The sequence below is a fragment of the Narcine bancroftii genome, chromosome 13 (genome assembly GCF_036971445.1).
Source record: "Narcine bancroftii isolate sNarBan1 chromosome 13, sNarBan1.hap1, whole genome shotgun sequence".
Classification (NCBI taxonomy): domain Eukaryota; kingdom Metazoa; phylum Chordata; class Chondrichthyes; order Torpediniformes; family Narcinidae; genus Narcine; species Narcine bancroftii.
In genome coordinates, this window is record NC_091481.1 from 43,213,126 (window position 1) to 43,238,980 (window position 25,855).

At 42.1% G+C, this 25,855-nt stretch overlaps 1 protein-coding gene across 1 annotated transcript in view; it reads right to left on the reverse strand.

Annotated features, from left to right (window-relative positions):
• The window catches only part of cfap54 (cilia and flagella associated protein 54), a 1,315,566-nt gene that overhangs the window by 163,915 nt on the left and 1,125,796 nt on the right, over nt 1-25,855 (reverse strand). Inside the window, exons 46-50 of the mRNA XM_069909968.1 lie at nt 19,921-20,121; nt 14,245-14,331; nt 9,216-9,335; nt 3,614-3,664; nt 2,953-3,139 (exon numbers count right to left, since the gene is read on the reverse strand). Coding sequence (XP_069766069.1) covers nt 2,953-3,139; nt 3,614-3,664; nt 9,216-9,335; nt 14,245-14,331; nt 19,921-20,121 — 646 coding nt within the window. The remainder of the gene's footprint in view (nt 1-2,952; nt 3,140-3,613; nt 3,665-9,215; nt 9,336-14,244; nt 14,332-19,920; nt 20,122-25,855) is intronic.

Below are 25,855 nucleotides of genomic sequence, written 5' to 3' on the forward strand. Positions count from 1 at the left end.
CCTGAGTGTGGTGGGTACATCTGACAACTAATAGAGGCGGGTATAATTATTGTTTAGGAGATATTTAGACAGGTACATGAATAGGAAAGATTTAGAGGGATGTTTGCCAAGCACAGGCCAATGGCACCAGCTCTGTTGGACAACCTGGTTGGCATGGGCACACTGAGTCTCAAGATGAGCTTCCTGCTGTCAGGCTTCTGTAATGTTCTCCTCCTGCCTGAAACATTGCCTCCCCTCCCCTTCCTGAAATGCCCTTACACGCATTTCTTCCACTTCTCACAACTCTATTCCTTCTCCACCCCTTTCCCTTACGTCTTTTGCCCATTGACCTGCTGAACTCTTTCAGCATTCTGATTTTTGTTCATATCTCGATAAAATCACAATCCTGTTGAGGCGTAACTTAGGCATAGGCTTCCTCTGCCATTTTCCTCCACCCTAACCCTCTTGCCTCTGTCCGGACAAGTATTAATTTCTTCTACAAAAAGGGAACACTGGAAATACCCAGCAGGTCAGGTGACATCTGTGGAAGGAGAAACACTTTCAGTCCTAAGATCTTTTGTCAGTTTTATGGGAAATGAAATAACAAAATGTATTGATGAAGGAACTGCAATCGGCAAATTGGACATGGAAATTAGAAGGGGGTTAAGTTAGGTTAAGTCAGGTTAATAATAATAAGTTAAAGTTTGATCCTGTTTTTATGTTTAAAGAAAATTAAAAGTAACTTTTGTTTAAGTAACCATTTGTCTTGGCGAATTTCTATTGTTGCTGGGTTTTGGGGTCCTCTGGGCCCATCACATTGGGGAGATAGAATGTTCAATGCAAAAGAAAATTAAAACTCACTGCCAAGATGATAAAGCTGGAAAACAGATGTGAGGTCCAGGAGAAATAGCATCGGGGGTTCCCGAAGGAACCGACGGCATGGGTAAAAACACAGTTTCGGCTTTATTAAAAGAAGTGTTGCACTGGTGGACTGAACACATCACACTTTACAGCTGATACCAGGGCTGAGGGGCCATAGTGGCCAGACTTCACTATTACAGTGATCTTGTGGATGTCCTACGCCGTGCCAGCGAACGCTGCAATGTCAAACTGAAGGAGACGACTATCTCAGTTTTCTCCAATCTTACTGTGGAAAGTGGCCTGAGCAACGATGTCAGACGGGAACTGCGTAAACTGCAGAGGGTCCGATATGCGTTCCTCTACCCAGCCCGACTGTGGATTACTTATGTGGATGAGATGAAGGATTTCCTCTTGGCTGAAGAAGTGAGAGTACATGTCAAGATGTTGAAAAACAATTGATTAAAGTGTGAGTGCAATGAGGTACTTGTTGGGAAATCTTACTTTAATCTGCAGTTACCAACTTGCTCAGATTGTTAAGGCGGAATTCCAAGGCTTATACAATATGGTTTCATCAGGGGCCCACACGTGTATCTGAAGGTGTATGTGAATACTTGTGTACAGGAAAACCCTGCTATATGCTACTTCAATCAACGTGAAATTCAGTTACTGCAATTTGGAAAACTGCAACCATTTCCTTTTTATGTGTGTAATTATTCAGTTACCACGATTTGGAAAACTACGACCATTTCCATTTTTATGTGTATAAATTATTCAGTTACTACGATTTGGAAAACTACGACTATTTCCTTTTTACGTGTGTAATTATTCAGTTACCACGATTTGGAAAACTACGACTATTTCCTTTTTACGTGTGTAATTATTCAGTTACTACGATTTGGAAAACTACGACTATTTCCTTTTTACGTGTGTAATTATTCAGTTACCACGATTTGGAAAACTACGACTATTTCCTTTTTACGTGTGTAATTATTCAGTTACCACGATTTGGAAAACTACGACTATTTCCATTTTTATGTGTGTAAATTATTCAGTTACTACGATTTGGAAAACTACGACTATTTCCATTTTTATGTGTGTAAATTATTCAGTTACCACGATTTGGAAAACTACGACTATTTCCTTTTTACGTGTGTAATTATTCAGTTACCACGATTTGGAAAACTACGACTATTTCCTTTTTACGTGTGTAATTATTCAGTTACTACGATTTGGAAAACTACGACTATTTCCTTTTTACGTGTGTAATTATTCAGTTACCACGATTTGGAAAACTACGACTATTTCCTTTTTACGTGTGTAATTATTCAGTTACCACGATTTGGAAAACTACGACTATTTCCTTTTTACGTGTGTAATTATTCAGTTACCACAAGTGCTGATAAAAATGCTGCATCAAAATTTCTAGAATTTTTCAAAAAGGATTTGAACATGTTGAAGCCGCCAAGGAATTTTATCTAAATGTTGATCCTAACCTAGAAAGAAGCATAGAAGTCTGCACTAATTTAGAAAAAGCAATCGCGAGCTATAGGAAATTGTATAATGAGAAAACAAATCAAAATCTGCGCAGTCAACTTTGGACAAATATTTTAAGAAATAGTTTAGTTATGATGTAATAATGAAATAAATGAAAAATATCATAATTATTTTTATTAACCTTAACAGTTTTGGCTTTAAATGCAGCTAAAAGTTGTTTTTAAAACAAATTTTTACGTCTTGATGGATGATTTGAAAGGACAAGGATTCATAGTAATTATTCCCATTGATTCTATGAATCGCTTATGCAAATTTGTGTTACGAGAGTGGGACAAATTAATTGCATAAAGTGGGGTTTGCTTGTATATGTGTGTTACTTTTTCAGTTTAAAAAGTGAAAGTAGGAGCACAATGTAATGTGTACAAAATAAATACATTTTGGAAAAAAAAGTGCTCTCCACATAATATACAGGTTATGGACATACTGCTGTGCCCCCAGATGGCACCCATACTGAAAACACCTCCAGAGTACAAGCAGCATCTCAGAATTCCACCTACTGTAAGAATGAGCTCAGCTGCCATAGATTAAATTTGGAAATGGAATCAGCAAATTCCTTACTTGTTGCATCATTATTTTCATCTGTGTGTGAACAGTCAGGAATATCTAACTTGGGGATCTTGTTTATTGTTCCAGCCAGTTTGATGATAAGATGAGTTTGTCCAAGTTCAAGTTTATTTTCGAGCTGAGAGCCATAAAGTGTACGTAATGCTGGAGACAAAGGTGTCTTGATTACCTCTTCGAGTGCCTGCAGATATACAAGTAAACAATTCAGTAAGAGTGATGAATAACTGACTACAGTCCAGCAAACATGAACAGCTGTTTTTCATATCTTTCAGACAAAGAAATAAAGGCAGGTTGAGAAGAGGTAGTTGGAAGGAGTACAGGGATTGGTATGAATCATTTGGCCCAAATAGCTTGTGGAGTCTGTGACCTGGTGAACAATTCAAAATGATTTGAGCTTGATAATGAATATCAATGGCTGTAAGGTAGAAACATTTAAAAATATTTAAATCATGACATATCTACAAAGTTAAGGGAGGGAAATTTAGGTGGACAAGTAAAACCCAACTAATTCATTCAAGAAAGCTTGGCCTGATATTAATCTTGAGGCCCTCAGATGGATGGACAAAAAAATTAATTTTTTAACATTCTAATAACAACTAATATTCCAATAAAGAAAATCCAAAGTTTACCTTTACAGTGTTTATACATTTCTTACCTGCAAATTATCACTTAGTAGATGGGTTGATTGATCAAACTTCACTTGAACCTGCAAGTGAAGTGAGATGCCAACATTTAAACATTATCTGTGTACGGCTGCATGAATGTGAGAGTTGACCTGACAGACTCCTTGCAGGTAATAATGTGACAAATAAACTTAAACTTGAGAAAACTTTATCATAATCAAGCAAAATAAAAAAAAGCCAACAGATTTACAGCTTAATTATTGTACAACATTAAAGCCTCTCAGTGTCATGACAAGGAATAGGGAAAAGCAACAGAGTAGAACCAAAGAGAGAGGTAAAGTGAAAATGATTAAATTTAAACATTAAAATACTTGGAGATTTTATTTTGTCAAGAATTATTCTGAGTTTTGAAAAGAAATGCAAATGAACAAAAAGCAAATGAAAATATTCTTGACAGTGTGAAGTTGCCCGACTCCAGGAGCACTCTTGCAGCAGTCATGGGAATTTTTATGGTCACCTGTTCAAGCAGAACTATTTATTATATTTTTTGTAATCCTCTGAAAAATGTAATGAAACCCAGAATGTCACTATCTTCATATTAGAAAAAAATGTACTTTACCAAAAGTAAATATTACTCTCAGGGAATGTAGATTGGGTACTTTTCCAAAGGAGAAGGGTTCACTCGTGTCCCATAGAAGGTCACAAGGTTCACTCATGTGAACAAGATGGCAATGCCAAGAAGCAGATGATCTACTCAATGCCCCACTTTGTGCATCTAAATATGGCTTTATTAGTTAAAACAGGTACAATATTCACTACTTCTCAGATACATCTATCAATTACGAGCCAGTTAACACTTCTTTGTGAAGCAACAATTACTGAAATTTCCAAAGAATTTTTTTTTGGAATATTTTATTTGTGATTTTCCAAACTTAAAAAAGTTATCAATCTTATCGATATTAATGTTGACAACATCAACATTGATTAGTTTACAATTATTAATTCTATACAAGGTTTTCTGTAGAGTTCAAGCTTTTTCTATCCCCTTCCTTCCCCCCTTACCCCTCCACATTTAACACTTAACCAACCACAGTTACATGCAACATTCAGGACATTCACAACAAAGGTATGAAACATATATCAAGGGTTTATGGGTTTGTCACGTCACAGTGGCTGTTTACTTTTTCTTGACTTTTTCCTGGTTGGGATGGGATAGGACCCTCCCCCACCCCGCACCCCCAACCTGCCAATTGAGGGGTAGGCAGGGAAGGCAAGGTGGTGAGGTGTGATGGTTCATGCTATATTGTGCTCCAATGGAATTTAGGTATGGTTGCCAAATTTTCAAGATAGTGTTTTATTTTTTTCCTTAAGTTGTAAATAATTTGTAAATTACATAGCTTTGCATTTTCATGTTCCAAGCAGGAGTCGGACTTCCAGGTAACCGCTATGTACTTCCTGGCTACTGCCAATCTGATCATTATAATTAGATTTGAAATTTGGGCTGGTTCATTGGAAGTCTTATGTCCATTATGTTTCCCAACAGGAACAACTCTGGGTCCTGTGGGAATTCTTTACCTATGATTTTTTTCCAGATGTTGTTTATGGCATCGTGTGTAGAAGGCATTCAGCCTGTCAGGAAGGGAGGCATCATTATCACTAATCTGCAAAGTTGACTTGTGGTCATTTATGGTTTAACATCTTTCCACCTGTGCATTTTATAGTAGATCCAGTTTGGCCTCTCTTCAAGTTGACTTGTCCACATACTATGTCAGGAATTCTTCTTGGACACAGCTGACAACTTCTGCCCCATCTCTGGTTCTTGCAGTAAGGAGGTGCCAGTCAATATCAGGAAAGTTGAAGTCTCCCACAACAACCCTGTTATTTTGCTCTTTTCCACAATTCAGTGATCATTGGGGGGAATTAGAGGTGGAGAAGGTGAGCAAATTTAAGTTCCTGGAAGTTACTATCCTTTCCTGGACTCATCAAACAAATGTCATCGTGAAGAAAACACGTCTACATCCTAGGGAGTTTGCGAATATTCAGTATGACATCAGAAACCTTTGCAAACTTCTACAGATGTAATGGAAAGGGTGCTGACCAGCTGCACCATGGCCTCGTTTAGGGGCACCAATACCTTAAAGCATAAAAACCTGCAAAAGGTAGTGGACACATCACAGTCAAAAGTTTCCCCGCCATTGAGGAAATCTACGGGGAATGCTGCTGTTTGAGAGTAGCAGCAATCATCAAGGATCCACACCACCCAGCACACGCTCTGTTCTCGCTGCTATCATCAGGAAAGAGATATCAGTGCCACAAGACTCGCACCACCAGGTTCAGGAACAGCTGCTACAGACTCCTCAACCACAAACTCAATCAGGGACTCATTAAAGGACCCTTACTTTGCACATTATTTCTGACTGAATATTTATTTATTTTCTGCATTGCACAGTTAGTTATGTTTCTCTTTTCTGTATACACATCTTTCTTCTTGAGCACAGTTTACAGTTGATAAGAAGAAATTCTGCCTGGTCCACAGGAAAATTATCTCTGGGTTGTACATGCTCTGATAATAAATTTGAGCTTCGAACATCCTCCTTTGTGTAGCTGTGATACTACTCCTGATTCACACTGGTACTCCCCCCTCCCCAGCTTTTACCTCCCGTTCTATCCCTTTTGAAACATCTAAACCCAGTAACTGCATCATCCAAGTTTCTGCAATGGCCGCATCATCGAAATTCCATGTTCTGATCCATGCTCTGTTCACCTCCCTTATCCCTAATACATTTTACAATGAAGTGAACACCTTTCATTCCTTCCAACTGACTACATTTATCCTCCCTCCATCGCCTGTCCTTCACCATCTCACAACACATTGCATCAAGCTTTTCACCATCTGCCCTATCATTCTGGTTCCATCCCCCACAAAACAGATTTAAATCCTCCCCAACAGCTTTAGCAAAGCTCCCCACCAAGATATTGGTTCCTTTCTAGTTCATCCTTTTTGTACAGGTCCTTCTTTCCTGAGAATAGATGTTAATGATCCAGAGACCTGAAACCCTACCCACTACACGCATTCATACAGCCACATATTTTCTTCCCCTCATTGGCAAGTGGTACAGGCAGCAATCCAGAGATTACTGTTGTTCAGCTTCCAACCTAACTCCCTGTATCCAGGACCTCATCCCTTTTCCTACCTCTGTTGTTAATACCAAAATGTACTATGACTTCTGGCCACTCACCCTTCCTTTTCAGGATGCCATGAACCTGGGATGTAAGGATCCTGGCACCTGGGAGACAACAAACCATCTGGGTGTGTTCACAGAATCTCCTGTCTGCTCTTCTAACTATTGAATTCCCAGTCACTCCTTTTTTCCCTCCTTTCCTCTAAGCCACAGGGCCAGGCTCTATGTCAGAGACCCAGTCACTGCAGCTTTGCCTCGGTATGTTGTCTCTGCAATAGTATCTAAAGCAATATATTTATTGAGGGGTATGGCCACAGTGGTACCTTGCACTACTGTTGGCTTTTGCTACCTCTCTCCTGACAGTCAGCCTACCTTCTACAGCCTCCATGTGACAGCCTCCATGTAGCTCTTATCTATGAACTCCTCATTGTCTTGTGCAAGCTGAAGGTCATCGAGCTGCAGCTCTGGCTACCAAGCACAGTCTGTAGCAGCCTGCAGCTTGATGTGCACATGTAGCTATCAGGGAGATGGCAAATCTCCCAGAATTCCCACATCCCATAAGATGAACACTCCACTAACCCTGTGGCCATTCAAACTCTTCCACTGGGCATGAACATCAAGTAAAAAAAAAACTCATAATAAACAAGTTTAACACAAAATTTATTAACAAATTAACAATAACAGAATTACCTCAATAAACTTAACACCCAAACATAAGCCTTTATGGCAACTCCTCATTAACAACAGATAAGGTGTGTGTGGGGAAAAAACCCCAGACCATCACAGTCCAAGGTCAAAATGCCCCAAAAGGAAACTCCCAAAACAAAACCTCAAGCTAGTCCCGTCAAATCCGTCAGTCAAAAAGAAACAGCTGGCAGAGTCTGGTCTCCAGGGTTGGGATTCTTACTTTGGTTACACGCTGGTTTTTCAGTTGGACGTTGAAGCAGACAGCTGTGATCACTGCAGACTTACTACTTTCCTGAGCTTTGAATGGGGCAACAACCACCTTTGATTTTTCACACGGAATTTTCACCCAGTGACCTCCTAATCACTACCTGAGGTTCAGCCTTCAAAGGCCACTTTAGGGTTAATAAGTGACCTTCTGTCACACACGTCTTCCCCTCTAAACACTCCGTCTTGGGTCATCAAGTGACTCCTGTTATACAAAGTCCTCCTCTTGGAAAGGGGACTGGGAATCCCAGGTTGGACACACATACACTCTGAGTATCAGAGTGGTGCAAACTGCTGTCAGGAGAGCAGTGCTGGTACCCGCTGACAAAGTAGCAGTGTCTTCTTTCTCCCACTGAAACTACAGTTACACTGAAACAGTTACAGATGGCACTACTAGGACCCGTGAATGAAGCAACTTGGCCTCTTGTCTGCTGAAGCTGCTGGGTGAGCACGCACACACAGACCAATCATCTGACTGACTGCCCTCCAACCAACCGACTAACTGACCAACCTGTTCAAAACTCAGTACACTGGGCTCTTCAACTGCTCCAGTGTGTGCCTTCAGCTCTTCCGATTGGTGGAGAGAGGTTGACTATAGCGGGTGCGATCTCTGCGAGCCCACAGGCTTCCAGCATGTGCCTCTCTTCTGACAGTTGTTAGTTTCACAGCACTGTTTCAACATTTCAACATTTCCCACATAGCTGTCTGTTTTCACAGCACTACTTCACTTCAGTGCACGATCCTCTCTCTCCCACCATAGGTTCAGTCCTGTCCCTGGTCCGAAAATAAAATTGTCCAGGGTCCACTGTCAACAATTAATGGGAGTCTGGTACTTCATTGAATGAATCCTAGAAATTATTTTTCTACAAATTAATAAAGGAGTGGTAGAAAACATTCTGGAATAAGATGTCATTAAATTCAGAGGTGAAAGGAAGCCAGGAGGGAACAGCAGACACGTTTGTCGGTAACTGTCTGGTACTATGTTTGAGACACAACTGTTCCAATAAGAAATTTAAATCAGGGTGAAAAACATACTACTGGAGGAACTCAGGGGCAGAATCCACAGAGAGAGAGGTAATGTTAGAGTGAAACCTGTTTCAGGAATATAAGTTACTTTCACACACTTGAAATATCATCGGTTCTTTATGAAGACTTCATTGGATAACTGACCATATTTGCCCATCAAATTCCAATGGACTTTAACGAAGACAAAACAAGTGAGACACTAGAGTGGAGTTGAGCTTGAGAATAACAGAAGAGGTCGTCAGATGAGCTTCATCAGCCCCATTCTGCAATAAAACCTGCCTCTCACGGCTCAGGAGAAAATTTCAACTTTCCTTCTTCATTCCTTTTTGCTTTTAGTTTTATAATCATGCATTCCCCACAAAGGAAAATAATAGTCCCTCCTAACATTATTTATGTGATACAGCGAGGAAAAGTAAAAATAAGGAAAAAACATACTAAGATTGAAGTTGGAAATGGATGTAAAGTTGCAGCATACCTTGGACTCTGAAGGTCTGAACTTTCCCAAAAGTAAACATGGAATCTTCTCACCATTAATCAAGAAACAGTGTTCAGCAAAAGCTTCTGCAAAGAATCCTAAGTCTGCCAAAGCTTTTATCTGTATAAATTGGTCAAAACAAAAATACATTCACTGAACTAAATAAATAAACAACAGTACAGTCCAGCTAAATGAAAGCAAATTTCTCTTCACACTATTAAGGAAAACAACAGCTATCTTCTTCAGGTGTAATGGTAAATCATTAAAAGGAATAATTTAGTGTTGGTGTTTGACAAATTATTCAACATTGACACTCATAATGAGGATTATACTGGACAATGAAGATTTTGCTTCCTGAAAACTTTCAGGTGTATTTTATGGATTTTGAGGTGCTGATCATGAAAATCTCCAAAATATCATACACCTTTTTTTTGATACAACCTATTTTTGTGATTTCCTGTCATATTTTAAGTCTGATAGTGTGGTAAACCACAGTTATATTGTGATTAGCTACTGCCGGCTGGACATGCCTCCTGACACTGAACCTACCTGTTACCCCTTTGCATGCTCCCCACTCTTCCTGCCATGAACAGACGATAAGGTTGGTTGGTGATCCAGTCGATAATCAATAAAAGCCTATCAGTTTCACAATCTCAGTCTTTTGTGGTAATTGATGGTGCATCAATTGATGGTGCATTCAGAGCCAGCTCTTCAGCGCTTGACGTCCTGCTTTGCGGAAACTGCCAAAATGTTTGGCCTGGAAGTCAGCCTGAAGAAAACTGAGGTCCTCCATCAGCCAGCTCCCCACCATGACTACCAGCCCCCCCACATCTCCATCGGGCACACAAAACTCAAAACGGTCAACCAGTTTACCTATCTCGGCTGCACCATTTCATCAGATGCAAGGATCGACAATGAGATAGACAACAGACTCGCCAAGGCAAATAGCGCCTTTGGAAGACTACACAAAAGAGTCTGGAAAAACAACCAACTGAAAAACCTCACAAAGATAAGCGTATACAGAGCCGTTGTCATACCCACACTCCTGTTCGGCTCCGAATCATGGGTCCTCTACCGGCACCAACTACGGCTCCTAGAACGCTTCCACCAGCGTTGTCTCCGCTCCATCCTCAACATCCATTGGAGCGCTTACACCCCTAACGTCGAAGTACTCGAGATGACAGAGGTCGACAGCATCGAGTCCACGCTTATGAAGATCCAGCTGCGCTGGATGGGTCACGTCTCCAGAATGGAGGACCATCGCCTTCCCAAGATCGTATTATATGGCGAGCTCTCCACTGGCCACCGTGACAGAGGTGCACCAAAGAAAAGGTACAAGGACTGCCTAAAGAAATCTCTTGGTGCCTGCCACATTGACCACCGCCAGTGGGCTGATAACGCCTCAAACCGTGCATCTTGGCGCCTCACAGTTTGGCGGGCAGCAACCTCCTTTGAAGAAGACCGCAGAGCCCACCTCACTGACAAAAGGCAAAGGAGGAAAAACCCAACACCCAACCCCAACCAACCAATTTTCCCTTGCAACTGCTGCAATCGTGTCTGCCTGTCCCGCATCGGACTTGTCAGCCACAAACGAGCCTGCAGCTGACGTGGACTTTTTACCCCCTCCATAAATCTTCGTCCGCGAAGCCAAGCCAAAGAAGAAGAATTTTGTTGACTATAATTTTTCAAAGAAAATGGAGCAATACCTGAAACCAGAGAGACTCAACAAAGTCCCTAGGTCCTCTGATGCCCCGAACATGTTCGAACACTGGCAATGTTGCTTTGAGGATTTCCTGTTGTTAACACGGATGAGTACAGACTGAAACTCCTCTTTTCACGAGTCAGATTCCTGATCTTCTCAATGATCAACGACGCCAAGTTGCTTGCAGAGGCCATGAGTACAATAAAGGTCCAGTACTGCAGAAGGGTGAACGAGGTCTATGCACGGTACCTCCTGGCCACCATGAAGGAGCGACCCAGTGAGTTGAGCCCCAAGTACCTCTGTGCCCTCTGCAGGGCGTGCAACTGTAAAGCTGTGATGGCCAACCAGAATTTAGAGGACCTCATCCGTGACACCTACGTGACCGGCATCTAGTCCAGATACTAAGACAGTGACTCCTGCAGCAGAAGGTACTTGACCTGCAAATGGCGGTTGAATTAACAGACACTGGAGGTGGCCCTCCAAAACTCGGATGACTACTTGACCGCTTCTTGGCTGCCATGGGCGCTGCAATCTTGGGGCGGGGGATCCATCTCTTGCTATGAGCGAATGGTCACAGGTAACATTGGCCTCCTCTAGTGACCAGACCTCAGCAGCCGTGGGGGGTGATTGCCTCAAGCACCTGAGGAAATGTTGCCCTTCCAAGAAGGTTGTATGTGCTAGATTCATGTAAAGAGGACATTTGCATAAATGTTTGCCATTCTAACCCACTGTGAAACAGCAACACAGACAGCATGATCAGAGCCATCCCCTCTGTGGACCAGTGATGCCATGTTTAAGTCATGGGGCTGCCATCTTGGACCACGTAGCTGATGCCATCTTCTCGGGCCTACAGCACTACGGGGGAACTGCAAGGGCACCCATCTTGGGAGCTTGGGCCCTCATCAGAGTCAGACAATGAGTTCATATTAGCCTCCATCACCCTGAACCAAGAGGGCCACACGAACTCATCAGGTCAATGATGGACATCAAGGTAAATGGACGCATAACAAAATGCTTGTTTGATCACAGGAGTAGGGAAAGCTTTATTCACCCCAATACCGCTAGATGCTTATCTCTCGAAATGCAGCCAGTCCTGTACAATGACTTTGACCACTGGAGGCACAATTTACAAACACTTCAGGCTCCTTGTCATACTGCAGCTCTGCATCCCCTTGCTACTGAGGCTGGACTTTCAGTGCCAACTTAAGAATGTTTACGTTGGAGTTCGATGGGCCCCATTCTCCATCACTGTTTGCAATGAACAGTTCCTAGATGGCCCTCTATGCATGACCTGTGGGCTCTCGACTCTCAAGGTAATCCCCCTTCCCCCATTGCTGTTTGCAAACCTCGTCCCGACTGCAAGCCAGTGGCCACTGGGAGTTGGAGATATTGAGCCGCAGACAAGGTTCAGCACTTGTTGGGCATCATCGAGGCTAGCTATAGTCCCTGGAGAGCCCAGGTGGTCGTAATAAAGTACAGGGCGAAGAACAGGATGGGCATAGACTATTGTCAGACTATCAACCAGTACACGCAGTTTGATGTGTACCCCCTCCCCTACATATCCAATATGGTTAATCAGATTGCACAATATCAAGTATTCTCCATAATCAAACTCAAGTCGGCCTATCACCAGCTCCCGATCTGCCTGGAGGACCACCAGTATACTGCATTCGAGGTGGATGCCCATCTCTACCACTTCCTCTGGGTCCCCTTTGGCGTCACCAACAGGATCTCCGTTTTCCAGCGGGAGATGGATCACATGGTGGACCAGTATAACTTGCATGCCACCTTTCCATATCTTGACAATGTGACCATCTGTGGCCATGTCCTGCAGGACCATGATGCCAACATTCAAAAATTCTTCTGGGTCGCAAAACTCCTGAGAAATGTGTGTTCTGGACAACCCGACTAGCCATTCTTGGCTGCATGGTCAAAAATGGCATAATTGGTCCCAACCCCATCTGCATACACCCTCTACTGGAGCTATCACTACCCCAAACCCTCAGATCCTTGAAAAGATGCCTGGGTTTCATCTAATACTATGCTTAATGGGTCCCCAAATATGTGGACAAGGCTCACCCACTGGTCAAAGCCACCTCTTTCCCCTGTCAGCAGAGGCCCGTGCAGCCTTCAGCCGTATCAAGGTTGACATTGCCAAGGCAGCAATGCATGCGATATATGAGTCCACACCTTTCCAAGTGGAGAGTGATGCGCCTGATTTTTTTTCCTGGCTGCTACACTCAACCAAGTGGGCTGACCCATCGCCTTCTTCTCATGCACTCTCCAAAGCCCTGAAATCCGCCACTACTCAGTCGAAAAGGAGGCCAGGCCATTGTGGAGGCAGCATGCCTGGGCGTGCACTCAGTGCAGATACTAAGCAAATGTTGCCTTAGGCCTGGGCATGCTTAGCCAGGATAGATGTAAACAGGCTATAAAAGTACTTCATGTACACAGATTGAACATGTTCATGAACATACTCTTCAGGTCATAGCATAGTGAGAGTACTTGACAATAGCATTTATTGTCTTCAAGAAGATTTAATACAGTAGAAATGTCACGTCAATGACATAACAGCTGCGATACATTCTGTTATATATGTGGCAAGTATTCGCTTAAGGCTCAAAGACGCAGCATGACTGCACTTATTAAGAAAGCCTATGAGCTCTACTTCGGTTGTAAAATTGGTGACCAAGACAAACCCTGAGCTCCTCACAGTCACCCTGAGAACTTTAACTAATGCAATGTGTCAGCAACATTATGTGATTAAACAGGCTAAATTCAATACAAGTTAATTTAATGTTTTTCCCATTCAACTTGAATTGTCTATCATAATCCCCAATTTTTTTTTCAAGGAAGCAAACTTTTTGAAAAAATTTGTTGTCCAGTGTTATTAATTTCCCACAGAAAGCTATTGACTGAGCAAAATATAAAAGATTTAATTTTTTCTTCCATATACTTTTAAATTTAGAAATACAACATGGTAACAGGCCCTCCTGTTAGCCCCCAATACACCCCTTGTATCTATGTGTGGAATAATAAATGGAGAAAGCATTGCAAAATATTTGCTACTATTCTGGAACATTATCCTGTTAAAAACTGAGAAAGGAAATCATTAATTTCCAGAAAATTGTTACATACTTCCCCAATTAATATTTTCCCCAGGTGGAGCGTGATTTTCCAATCATACCGATGAAGTTACACGCGACAATTCGACAGACATTCAGCTCTTCAGTTATCCTCACTACAATGGGTTATTTTACTCTGACTGGAAAATGGATGCATTTAAAGGAAATCTCACAAAGCACACAGATTCCAGCTTTCAATTACCTTCAATATTCTTGCTTCCACACTCTTGTGTACATCGCGACAAATTGAGCTGACAAAGTACTGGTAGAGTGTGAACAGAGGTAGGGCCTATCATGCAAGATGGAGATACATGATTAAAACAAGCTTCTTGAACCAAACTAAGCAAAAGTTGTTTTGTAATGATTGCTGGTTGAACCCATTATCACCTCTCTGCGACAGAAGTTATTGCTCTGGAACTATGACCAGCAGTGACCATCTCCCACGCTTTGCACACTCATTTTAAAAAGGAGTCTTTCTCTCCCTGATTCACTTTATTTATTTACTGGCGTGGACCTGAAAGCTGAGCATTTTTGGAGTTTATTTCAAATATGCTTCTTTATTCATTTGTTCAAATTACTAATGTCCACCCCTTATGGACAAAAAAATCAGACACATGAGTCAGAAATCATAGTCCAACACATTAGGAGAGACACAAGAGATAGCAGATACTGGAATCTGAAGCCACACACTGCAGGAACTCAACGAGTTGAGCAGCATCAGTGAGAGAAAAAGCACTACCAACATTTTGGGCTGGAACCCTTCATCAAGACAGAGACTGATAGCTGACATAATGACGACAGGTCAGGTAGGGTTGGACAAGAGACGGTGGGGAATTGGTGAACCAGGAAGGGGTGGATGATGGGCAGAGGCAGATGTCAAGATCTCAGAAAAAGAGAGAGAAAGGAGAGACAAAGGGGCAGGTGGAGGAAGACGAATCATTGAAGTGTGTGGGGAGGGGGGGGTGGTGATTAGCAGATTAGTAGAGAAGAAGGCTGATGGGGCTGGAATCTGAGATGAAGAAGTCACAACAGTGATCAACATAATGTGAGACCGGATGTTGGGCAATGAGTAAGGATGGGTGGCTAGGTGGAGGAGGGTCATTTGAACAAATGAATAAAGAAGCATATTTGAAATAAACTCCAAAAATGCTCAGCTTTCAGGTCCACGCCAGTAAATAAATAAAGTGGGAAAGTTTGGGGTGGGGAAGAGAAAAGCGGCATAGAAGAAGAGGGGACTCGTGCACCTGTGATTGAAGGGGTAAGTACCATGGGTTGCAGAGAGGCAGGTGGGTAGCAAGAAAATACAGGGGGATCAAACTGCGGAAGATTTGGATGTGTCTGGTGGATATGACGTGGGACAATGTGAATGCAGAGGCTGATGGGTTGAAAAGTGAGAATAGAGAACACTTTGTTTTCATGGTGGGGGTTGAGAGTAGATGGAGGATATGGTTCTATTCCCCAATGGAGAGGAGGCCCTATTCCCTGAAAAAGGAGGACAGGTTAGATGTCCTTGAACGAAAGGCTTCATCGTAAGAGCAGATGCAGCAGAGGTGGAAAAAATGTGAGAAAGGGATGACATCCTTACAGGAGACAAAGTGGAAGAAGGTGCAGTCAGGTTAGTTGTAAGAAATGGTGGGCTTTGTAGTAAATGCAAATACATAGCTTGATCCTGAGATGGAGACAGAGAGATCTAGAAAGGGGAGAAAAATGTTAGAGATGGTCCATGTGAATTTGAGAATGAAATTGATGAGTTCTGTTCTGGTGCAGATAGCAGTCCTTATGCAGTCATCAATGTTACAGAGGAAGAGATGGGGGCAGGTTTGGAACAAAGATACATAATCAACAAAATGGCAGGCACTGCTAGGACCCATTTGAGCGCTTATGATTTGAAGGAAAAAAGCAGAGTTAAAAGGGAATTTATTCAGGGTGAGTAGGAGCTCTGCCAAGCTGATGAGACATCACATTGATTGCTTACAGAATTTTATTGGTGATGTTCACAAATTGGTACATGACACATTCATACAGAATATTTCCCCTGACTAATTTTCATGTCACAATGTTAGGGACTTAAAATAATTATGGTGCAATGAGGGCAGCTAACGGTTAAAACCTTGTGTTTTTGATTTTTGTTAATTTTATGACTATCCCTTTAAGGATAAATTGTTTTTGTAGAGTTACCATAGTTACTATGATGTCATATGTTGTAATATCCGAGCGGACAAGGAGCTCGTTCTCATTCTTGGAAGAGACGTGAGCTCTCGAGAAACTTTTCTTTAAATTCATCATTGTTAATCATTTATTATCGTTTTAATTTGTTTATATTTATTTGAGTATCATTATCATTTACAATATGCTTTTGGATTTATCAACTAATTAAAGGCTACATAAAGTCACAATTACAAAGTTTGATTTATTAAGATGCAGTTCGAAACATCGAGGCTTGTGTTTCTTGGAAGATCACATGTTTTGAGTTTGGGAAATATTAGAAGCTGTGAAGTGTAATCTTTATCTTTTATTCAAAGAAAAGTTTTATAAAATTGGAAGAAAGGCTGAAAGCGCTCAATTTGTTAAAATCAAAAAGCTTTTAGTAAAGAAAGTCTGTTAGAAAATACTGGAGGCTCCTATGAGAACATGTCTGACTGACTGCAGGCACCCATAACCTTGAAAGAGAGATAAAAGCTCTCTGATTTGCAGAAGCAAAGAGCCATTGGCAGATTCTGTGTTCTATAAACAATAGATAATGCAACCAGTTTTTGTGAAACACAGAGAACACAGAACCAAGACAGCCAGAAATACTCTTAAAGGGACAATGAAAGATACAAATTTGTTTACAGTTCCCCAGAAACAGATGAAGCCAGGGGAAGACAGGCTGCAGAGTGAAATATTGAAGATGGAGAAGAAGAAATCTTGTTGGGCTAAAGACATTGAGCAACAGCTCCTCTCAAAGAACTGTTTCATCGTGAGTTGAGCCAGCAAGATGAACCGACAATACTTGGTGGGAGATTGGAGCCAGCCACTATTGAAGAAGTGGCTTCAATGTCCAGGCAAGAAGAGGACCATGAGAAGGCCCTGCAGACCTCAATGGCTGGTTCAAACGTTAGTGGAACTGGACCAGATGAAGCCATGGTGCAAAGCCCCACTGGTGCTGTACTGAGCGAAATGCTGAAGATAGGGACTCAATCAGCGGGATCTGAATGTTCAGATGTGAATCCTGATGATAGTATTTCCAGGATTATGAGCAAAGGAAGATCTTCAAAGTCTTCAAAGGCATCGAGAGCAAGTATTACTTTGCATGCTTCAAGCATATCCACTCTGCATGGTAACGCACAAGCAGACTTGGCTACTATCTGTGCACAACGTGAATGGTTGGAGAAAAGACATGTTTTAGGAGACATGGAAGCTGAAATGAAGAATCAGCAACTAAGGCAAGAAACTGAAATGAAGATTCAGCAAGAAGAATGAAAAATATTATTGCATAGAGAGACAAAAAGACTAGAGCTTGAGGAACAATATGCTATGAATATGGCCGAAGTAAAAGCATTAGCTCAGGCTTCTGCAAGATCTATCACACGAAGTGAAATACCCAAAGGGCTCGCACCTGACGTTCCAGCAGATCAATGGGTACCGCAGCCACAGGAAACAAGTATATTCAAGCAAGGAGCCATGGGTGGAGCTCCTAGTGCTCAAATGTCAATGACCAACCCCCCTGTGGAAAAAGCTAGTGACATTCAATCCCTTCCGAGCGCACAATTTATGAATTTTCCTGAAAGGAGAGCATTTCAACCAGGTTTAACCATGCGAGTTGATCCTACCCAACAATTGATGTCTCTTCGTGTTGCTGAAGAACCAGTGGTAAGTCAAGGATCTCCACCAATGCCATCACAACCATAGCAAGGAACCCTATCAATGCCACCACTTACACCTAAGGCACCAGCTCCATTGAGAACAAGACAACCAGTCGCAAGCCATGGTGGGAAAGACAATATATTATCTCTCATAGCGAAACAAAATTAAATTTCTGCTATGGTTTCCCTAAGAAGGAAATTCCACTTTATCTGACGTTCATGAAATCCTTCGAACATCACATTGAAAATAATACTAAAAACGCTAAAGATTGTCTATTTCCTGGAACGGTATACTGGAGGACAGGTGAAGGAGTTAGTCAGAAGTTGCCAATATATGGCTCCAGACCAAGGTTTTAAAAGGGCAAAAGAATTATTACATCAAAATTATGATGATGAACATAAAATCACAAGGGTCTATATAGACAAGGTTCTTTCTTGGCCAGCAATAAAATCAGAGGATACAAAGGCTTTGCAAGCATATGCTCTCTTTCTGAGAGGATGTTGTAACACAATGGGAAGTAGTGTACATTTGCAAGAGCTGAATTTGATGATTATTGTCAATAAATCACCTTATAAGTTGAAGGACTTCTGGAGAAACAAATTTGCAGACCTTAAAATGTTTCCCGGAAGGGACACTACCTTTGAAGATGTTGTACAATTTTTGGAATGGCACATGCATTTTTACACCATACACCATACCAGCATTTGGAAATATTAAGGATACTTCAATTGTTCTTAAGGATGTAAAGAAGTCTAAATCATCGTTTCAACAGAAATCACAGGTAAGTATCTTTGTTACTGCTGTGTCAGACACAAGCACAAGAAAGAACAAGAAAACAAAGGTAAAAGAAGATCAGACAGTTCAAGAAAGCTGTTTGTATTGCAAAGTTAAGCAATTGGAGAAAAAAATCATATGTCGAGAAATTAACCTTTTTCAAGAAGAATGGAATATGTTTCAGCAAAACATGTAACAAGTGACTCAGTTGTGACATATGCAGTTTAAACCAAGGGTTATGTAGAAAAGGCATCAGAAAATATCTTGGAATGTAAAGATGGTAGAAAATGATATTTACCTCATCATGAAGTTAAGCATCCACAAAACTAGGTGTCAAATTTGATTTTGTAAAGCATCACTTCAAGGAGTTTCATTGAATTCTCAACTTTTACAAGGTCCAGACGTAAAATAGGTGTTTTGATAAGATTTGCTTTATGCAGGCAAGCCAATTCTGGATCACATACCTAATGACTTTCTGAACTAGTCAATCATGGCAGACCTTGTCAACTGCCTTACTAAAATCCATAAACATCACACCTACCACCCCACCTTTATCAATTTGGTGTACACCTTATTGGTCTGGATTCCTCCCCCAGGCAGCATTGTCTTAATTCTGAGATTTTCTGCTTTGGGTCATTCTGCTTATTCCTTGAAGAAGGGCTCAGGCCCGAAATGTCAGCAATATATCTTTGACCTTTATGGATGCTAAAAAGCTATCTGACTTCATCCAATACTTCAGTGTGATTTTACTGCAATCACAGCATCTGCAGACTTTCGTGTTTCATTCAGGTACAGATGTACCTTCATTTCAAAGAAGTCCATGAACTCTTTACTCATGGGGTGGGGTGGAAGATATGGGGCAGGTAATTTAAAATGATTTCCAGTTGGAAAAGAAAGACGAGAGGTATTTTTATGTCCCTACATGACTTTTAAAAGAATGGAATGAAGAGAAGAATCTGCTGCCTTTGGATTTAGGGATATGTTGTTTGGCCTTTATAGAAACAGCACAAAGATAAAGCTGAATAAAGAAGAAATTTACAAACTTTGATGATAAAAAGTACATTTTTCTTTACAAGTTGCAACAATGTAAAAACCTTTTAAAAAAGCCGAGGAATAATATTTTAACATTAAAATATCTAATTAAGAAAGCAAATTCTCTGTTTTGCTGCAAATGTTGAATCATCAATCCAAGTAAAGTTTAGAAGTTTTCAATACAGTTAAAAGCATATAATGAATGTTCAATTTACAATTTACTTACCAACAGATTTTGCTTTGCAGCATACAGCTCATGGAGCAGGAAGTTCAGACTTCCCACCACAGTCCGTATATCAGCCCTGAACAGGTCTGAGAAGAGGTCAATCCCTGGAATGAGCTCCACAACATCACAGCCACATCCAACTTCATACGATGCATATTCACAGTCATTCCTCGGATGTGGAAGAGTAGCCCTGAACAGGCCCTAAAAGGGGAACAATGAGAACATATTTACACTATTGATTACATTTTACTATCCTTACTTCCTGCATTCAACTTCTGTCAACATTGCTCTCCTGAAATGCAGAATCATCCAGGTGGAAGAGCCGACAAATGAGTCACAAAGGCAGCAAAGCCTTCCAACTGCAGAAAGAGATGGAGGGGGTTGGTGTGTCCAGTGATGAAAGCTCATCAGAGCTGGTGGAAATTGTGAAATTGAACGTGCAGGCTGGTGAGATGGAAACTAAGGTCCTTGGAAACTCTGTTCTCACTTTGTTTGGGAGAGGAAGGGACAAGATCAGAGGTGAGGGAAAACAGGTGAGATGCGGCCAATGCCCCTGTCCACAGTCAAGAAAGAAAGAAGACCTTTCAGAAGCACCTGTGTAGAGTGTTTCACCTTTGGAGTGAATGCAAAAGAGATGAAGGAGATGAGAGCTGGAATAAGGCAGGATGGGAGGTAGCTGGAGATGTAATAAAGGTAGCTGGAGATGGAGATGTAATAAAGGTAGCTGGAGATGTAATAAATGTAGCTGGAGATGTAATAAAGGTATCTGGAGATGTAATAAAGGAAGCTGGAGATGTAATAAAGGAAGCTGGAGATGTAATAAAGGTAGCTGGAGATGTAATAAAGGTAGCTGGAGATGTAATAAAAGTAGCTGTAGATGTAATAAAGGTAGCTGGAGATGTAATAAAGGTAGCTGGAGATGTAATAAAGGTAGCTGGAGATGTAATAAAGGTAGCTGGAGATGTAATAAAAGTAGCTGGAGACGGAATAAAGGTAGCTGGAGACGGAATAAAGGTAGCTGGAGACGTAATAAAGGTAGCTGGAGACGTAATAAAGGTAGCTGGAGACGTAATAAAGGTAGCTGGAGACGTAATAAAGGTAGCTGGAGACGTAATAAAGGTAGCTGGAGACGTAATATAGGTAGCTGGAGACGTAATAACGGTAGCTGGAGACGTAATAACGGTAGCTGGAGACGTAATAACGGTAGCTGGAGACGTAATAACGGTAGCTGGAGACGTAATAGAGGTAGCTGGAGACGTAATAGAGGTAGCTGGAGACGTAATAGAGGTGGCTGGAGACGTAATACAGGTAGCTGGAGACGTAATACAGGTAGCTGGAGACGTAATAAAGGTAGCTGGAGATGACTTTTAGTGATGTTGATGATTAGCCATCTCTTGCGATTAACAGATCCTTTGACTTTCACTCTGATGGGAATTTGTTGGCTTGACTTCTCACAAATTAATTTTTAAATTAATCCAACTATTGCAATTTTTAAATTAACAGGTCACTTGTACACCTCATTGCTTCTTGTACACATTGGTCAGTTCTGGTCCTATCAAGTTGAAATTGGCTTTCCTCTAATTCAGGACCTTAATTTTCAATCTGTCCCTTTCCTTATCACAACTCAGAATTATTGTAACCATCTCAAAGTTCCACTGACACTTCCACCACTTGCTCAGTTATTAACCCAAAGATTAATTTCATATATCCCTTCTCTTCATTAGCAGGATTGTTATGGTCTGACTCTAAATTTTCTCCTGGATGCCTTTTCAAAATCCACCTCTTCAACACAAAGGCAATTCCAGAACTCCTATTATCCCAATAACTTTACACTTCTATGATTTGCCAACATTTTTGCTCCTCTATCTTCAAATTTAAGCATTCAGCACAGTAACAGATCCTTCTGGCCCACGAGCCTGTGCCGCCAAAATATCCCAATTAACCTACAATAAATTCCTTAAAAACAGCTCCAGATTCAAACCTAGGTTGCCGCCGCTGTAATAGTGTTGGGCGAACCACTACGTTAACCATGCCACTTTGCTGTGGCCTATGGCCCCATTGCTGGATATCCAACTGCCTCACTGCAGTAATGGACTCTTTGATTAACATGATAAAGATAACTTTTCTTTTACTTCCCCAAGGGAAGGTTGAATTGCCTGTCCCAGAGTTAGATTCATTGGATGAAGTTCCACAGGGATTACTGCTGATATCTGTGCTGTTTACAAGTGATTTGGATATGATGTTGGAGCCATAATCAGTAAATTTGTAGACGACAGGAAGATTGATGGAGCTGTTGATACGATGGAGGTTGTCTCAGGCTACAATGCAAAAGCAATGTGTTGGTAAAGTGGACTGAGAAAGGGCAAAAAACTTTGTCTTGATAAATGGATAAAATAGCTACTGCCCTCATCAGGATCACATAGAGCTGGTCGCGATCCTTCCACCTCCTGAGGGAATTCACCTCCATTGCCCTGGCTACAGTCTACATCCCTCCACATAGAGATGGAAAGCTAGCACTGGAGAGTCAATCCACCATGATTAACAAACATTAAACTGTTTCCCGACACCATCTCAGTCATTGATGAAGTCTATAACCAGACCATCCAAAAGAAGATCCTCCAAAACTATAACCAGCTTGTCTCCTGCAACACTCTCACCAACTGCTACAACAGGGAATTGAACACCCTCACCCTCAGCTACACCAAGGAATTGAAAATGTTCACTCACTGCTACACCAGGGGATCAAACTATCTCAGCCACTGCTACACCAGGTGATCGAACACACTGACCCACTGCCACACCAGGATATCAAACACTCTTGCCCACTGCTACACTGGGGATAAAACCATCTCAGCCACTGTGACATCAGGAGATCAAACACTCTCGCCCACTGCTACTCCAGGAGATCGAACACTCTCACCTACTGCTACATCAGGGGATCAAACACCATCGGCTATGTCTACACCAGGGAATTGAACACTCTCGACGAGCTACACCAGGGATCGAACACTCTCACCTATTGCTACATCAGGGGATCAAACACCATCGACCATGTCTACACCAGGGAATCGAACACTCTCGACAAGAACTACACCAGGGATTGAACACTCTCGCCCACTGCTACACCAGGGGATCAAACACACTCGCCACTGCTACACCAGGGGATTATACACTCTAACCACTGCTACACCAGGGGATCGAACACTCTGACCACTGCTATACCAGAGGATTAAACGCTTTCGCGCACTGCTACACCAGCGGACGGACACTCTCCCACTTATACTCTGGGGGATGAAGCACTCTTACCAACTGCTACACCAGGGGATCGAACCCTCTCACCCACTGCTATACCAGTGTATAAAACACTCTCACCCACTGTTACACCAGGTGACTGTGATAGTCTTGCCCACTATCACATGAGGGGATCAAACGTTCTCACCCAATGCTACACCAGGGGACTGAACACTCTCGCCAACTGCCACACCAGGAGATCGAACACTCTCATTCACTGTTACTCCAGGGAACTGAACAATCTCGCCCTTTATCACACGAGGTAATCAAACATTCTCGCCCACTGCTACACCAGTGGATCACCTACTGTTAACCCAGGGGATCAAAAACTCTCCAACTCTGATACACCAGGGGATTGAACATTCTCACTCACTGCTGCACCAGATGATCTAAAACACTCACCCATTGCTACACGCGGCGATCAAACACTCCTCCACAGCTACACGAGGGGATCAAACACTCTCACCCACTGCTACATCAGAGGATTGAACACTCTCACCCTCTGTTACACCAGGAGACTGATCCGTCTTGCCCACTACCACATGAGGGGATCAAATATTCTCATCCAATGCTACACCAGGGGATCAAACACCTTCACCCACTGCAACACCAGGGTTTCAAACACTCTCACGCACTGCTACACCAGGGATCGAAAACTCTCGCCCACTCCTACACCAGGGATTGAACACTCTCACCCACTGCTACACCATGGGTTCGTAGACTCTTGCCCACTGCTACAGCAGGGGTCAGAACTCTCTCTCCCATTGTTAGACCAAGGGATGGAACACTCTCGTCCACTGCAGCACCAGGGTTTCAAACACTCTCACGCACTACTACACCAGGGATCGAAAACTCTCGCCCACTGCTACACCAGGGATTGAATACTCTCGCCCACTGCTACACCAGGGATTGAACACTCTCGCCCACTGCTACACCAGGGGATTGAACACTCGATCATGTCACCACCAGGGATCTAACACTCTCACCCACTGCTATACCAGGGAATGAACCAAGGACGGCCATTACCCTCTTTAAGCAATGAGCCCATGCCCCCAACTACACCAATTAACCCACAATCTCCTTACAGTATTGAAGGGTGGGAAGAAACCAGAGCACCAAAAGGAACCCAAGCAAACAGGGGGAGAATGTACAAACTTCTTACAGACAGCGCCAGATTGAAACCCCCCCCCCCCCCCCCCCCCGGTCACTGGTGCTGTAATAGCGTTGCGTTAACCTTTGCACAAACTGAGAATCTGGTTAAGGAGTAGATCAAGCCTGGATCCACTTCAATTCAACTATTGGAACAGGTCACAGCAGATGACATTTTGTTGGCCCTTTGGTCTGCATTAGATTCCCTGGACCACTAGAACACCTACATCAGTTCAGTGTTCAATACCATCACATCAGGAAAACGCAATAATATATAAGGGATCTGGGTCTCTGTTCATGTTATTACAATCGGACCCTCGATTTCCTCATTGGCAGACCCCTATCAGTGAGGATTGGTGACATCACCTCTTCCTCACCATGCACACATGACCATCCAAGGCAGTATGCTGGATCCACACCACCACTGTTGGCCGAATGATGGGAAATGCTGTGTAGATCCAGAATAGAATTCAAGAATTTGGTTGGGTGGTGCCAAAACTCTTAACATCAGCCAGACTGTGAAAGGTTTTGTGAACTTCAGGAAGTGAGGCTGAGGGCTGAGGAACCTATCTTCATTGATGGATGTAGAAGGTTTGTACCTTCAAGTTCCAAGGTGTCCAAATATTGGAAGGCCTCTTCTGGACACAGCACACTGAAGCAATCATGAAGAAGGCTTGACCAAGGGAAAGTATTGGGCACGTCGTCAAACACTATATAAACTGTGACAGGTGCACTGTGGAAAGTCGACTGATTACTTGCATTATGGCCTGGTTCAGAAAGTTAAGTACCCAAGAATGCAGAAGTCTGCAGAAAGTAGCCCAGTCCATCATGGGCACCAACCTTCCTTCCATTGGAGACATATATCTATGTGAGGCAATGCCTCAGGGTAGTGCTAACATCACAAAATACTCCCATAACCTTTCAGATAATGACTTTTTACCATTACCTTCGGGTAGAAGATACAAAAACTCTTGGCTCAAGAATAGTTTTACTCCAAAACTCATCAGGATCTCGAATCTCTATGAATGACCTTAACCCTAAACTAGTCATAGACCACTGAAAGATCTGTTTATAGTGGACACTCAATTCTTTCTTGCACTACCTGGAACTTTGAATATATAGTTGTCTATCCTTTTATATTTTTTATCTCTTTGTCTCGGCAGATTGTGGTCATTGATATATATATGCTATGGTAGTTTTCCTATCTTACGCAGTATATGTGTAGCAAGTAAAAATGTTGCTTCTGGTTCTTGTCATGTGTATGACAATAAACTCTCTTCATTATCATCATGTCTGTCTGCCATCTGTCTACATTTCTGTTCAACATGAACTGTTTTTGACGTCGGCTCGCCGAGCCTACTGTTCCATTTATTCGAATGGCTGTGCAGAGGGGAGGAAAGAGAGGATATCATTATATACACAGCCATGATGATCTCCTGAACTCTGTTAAATTAGACCCTTCACTGTTAGGTATCAAGCAAGTTGTGAGTCTTGG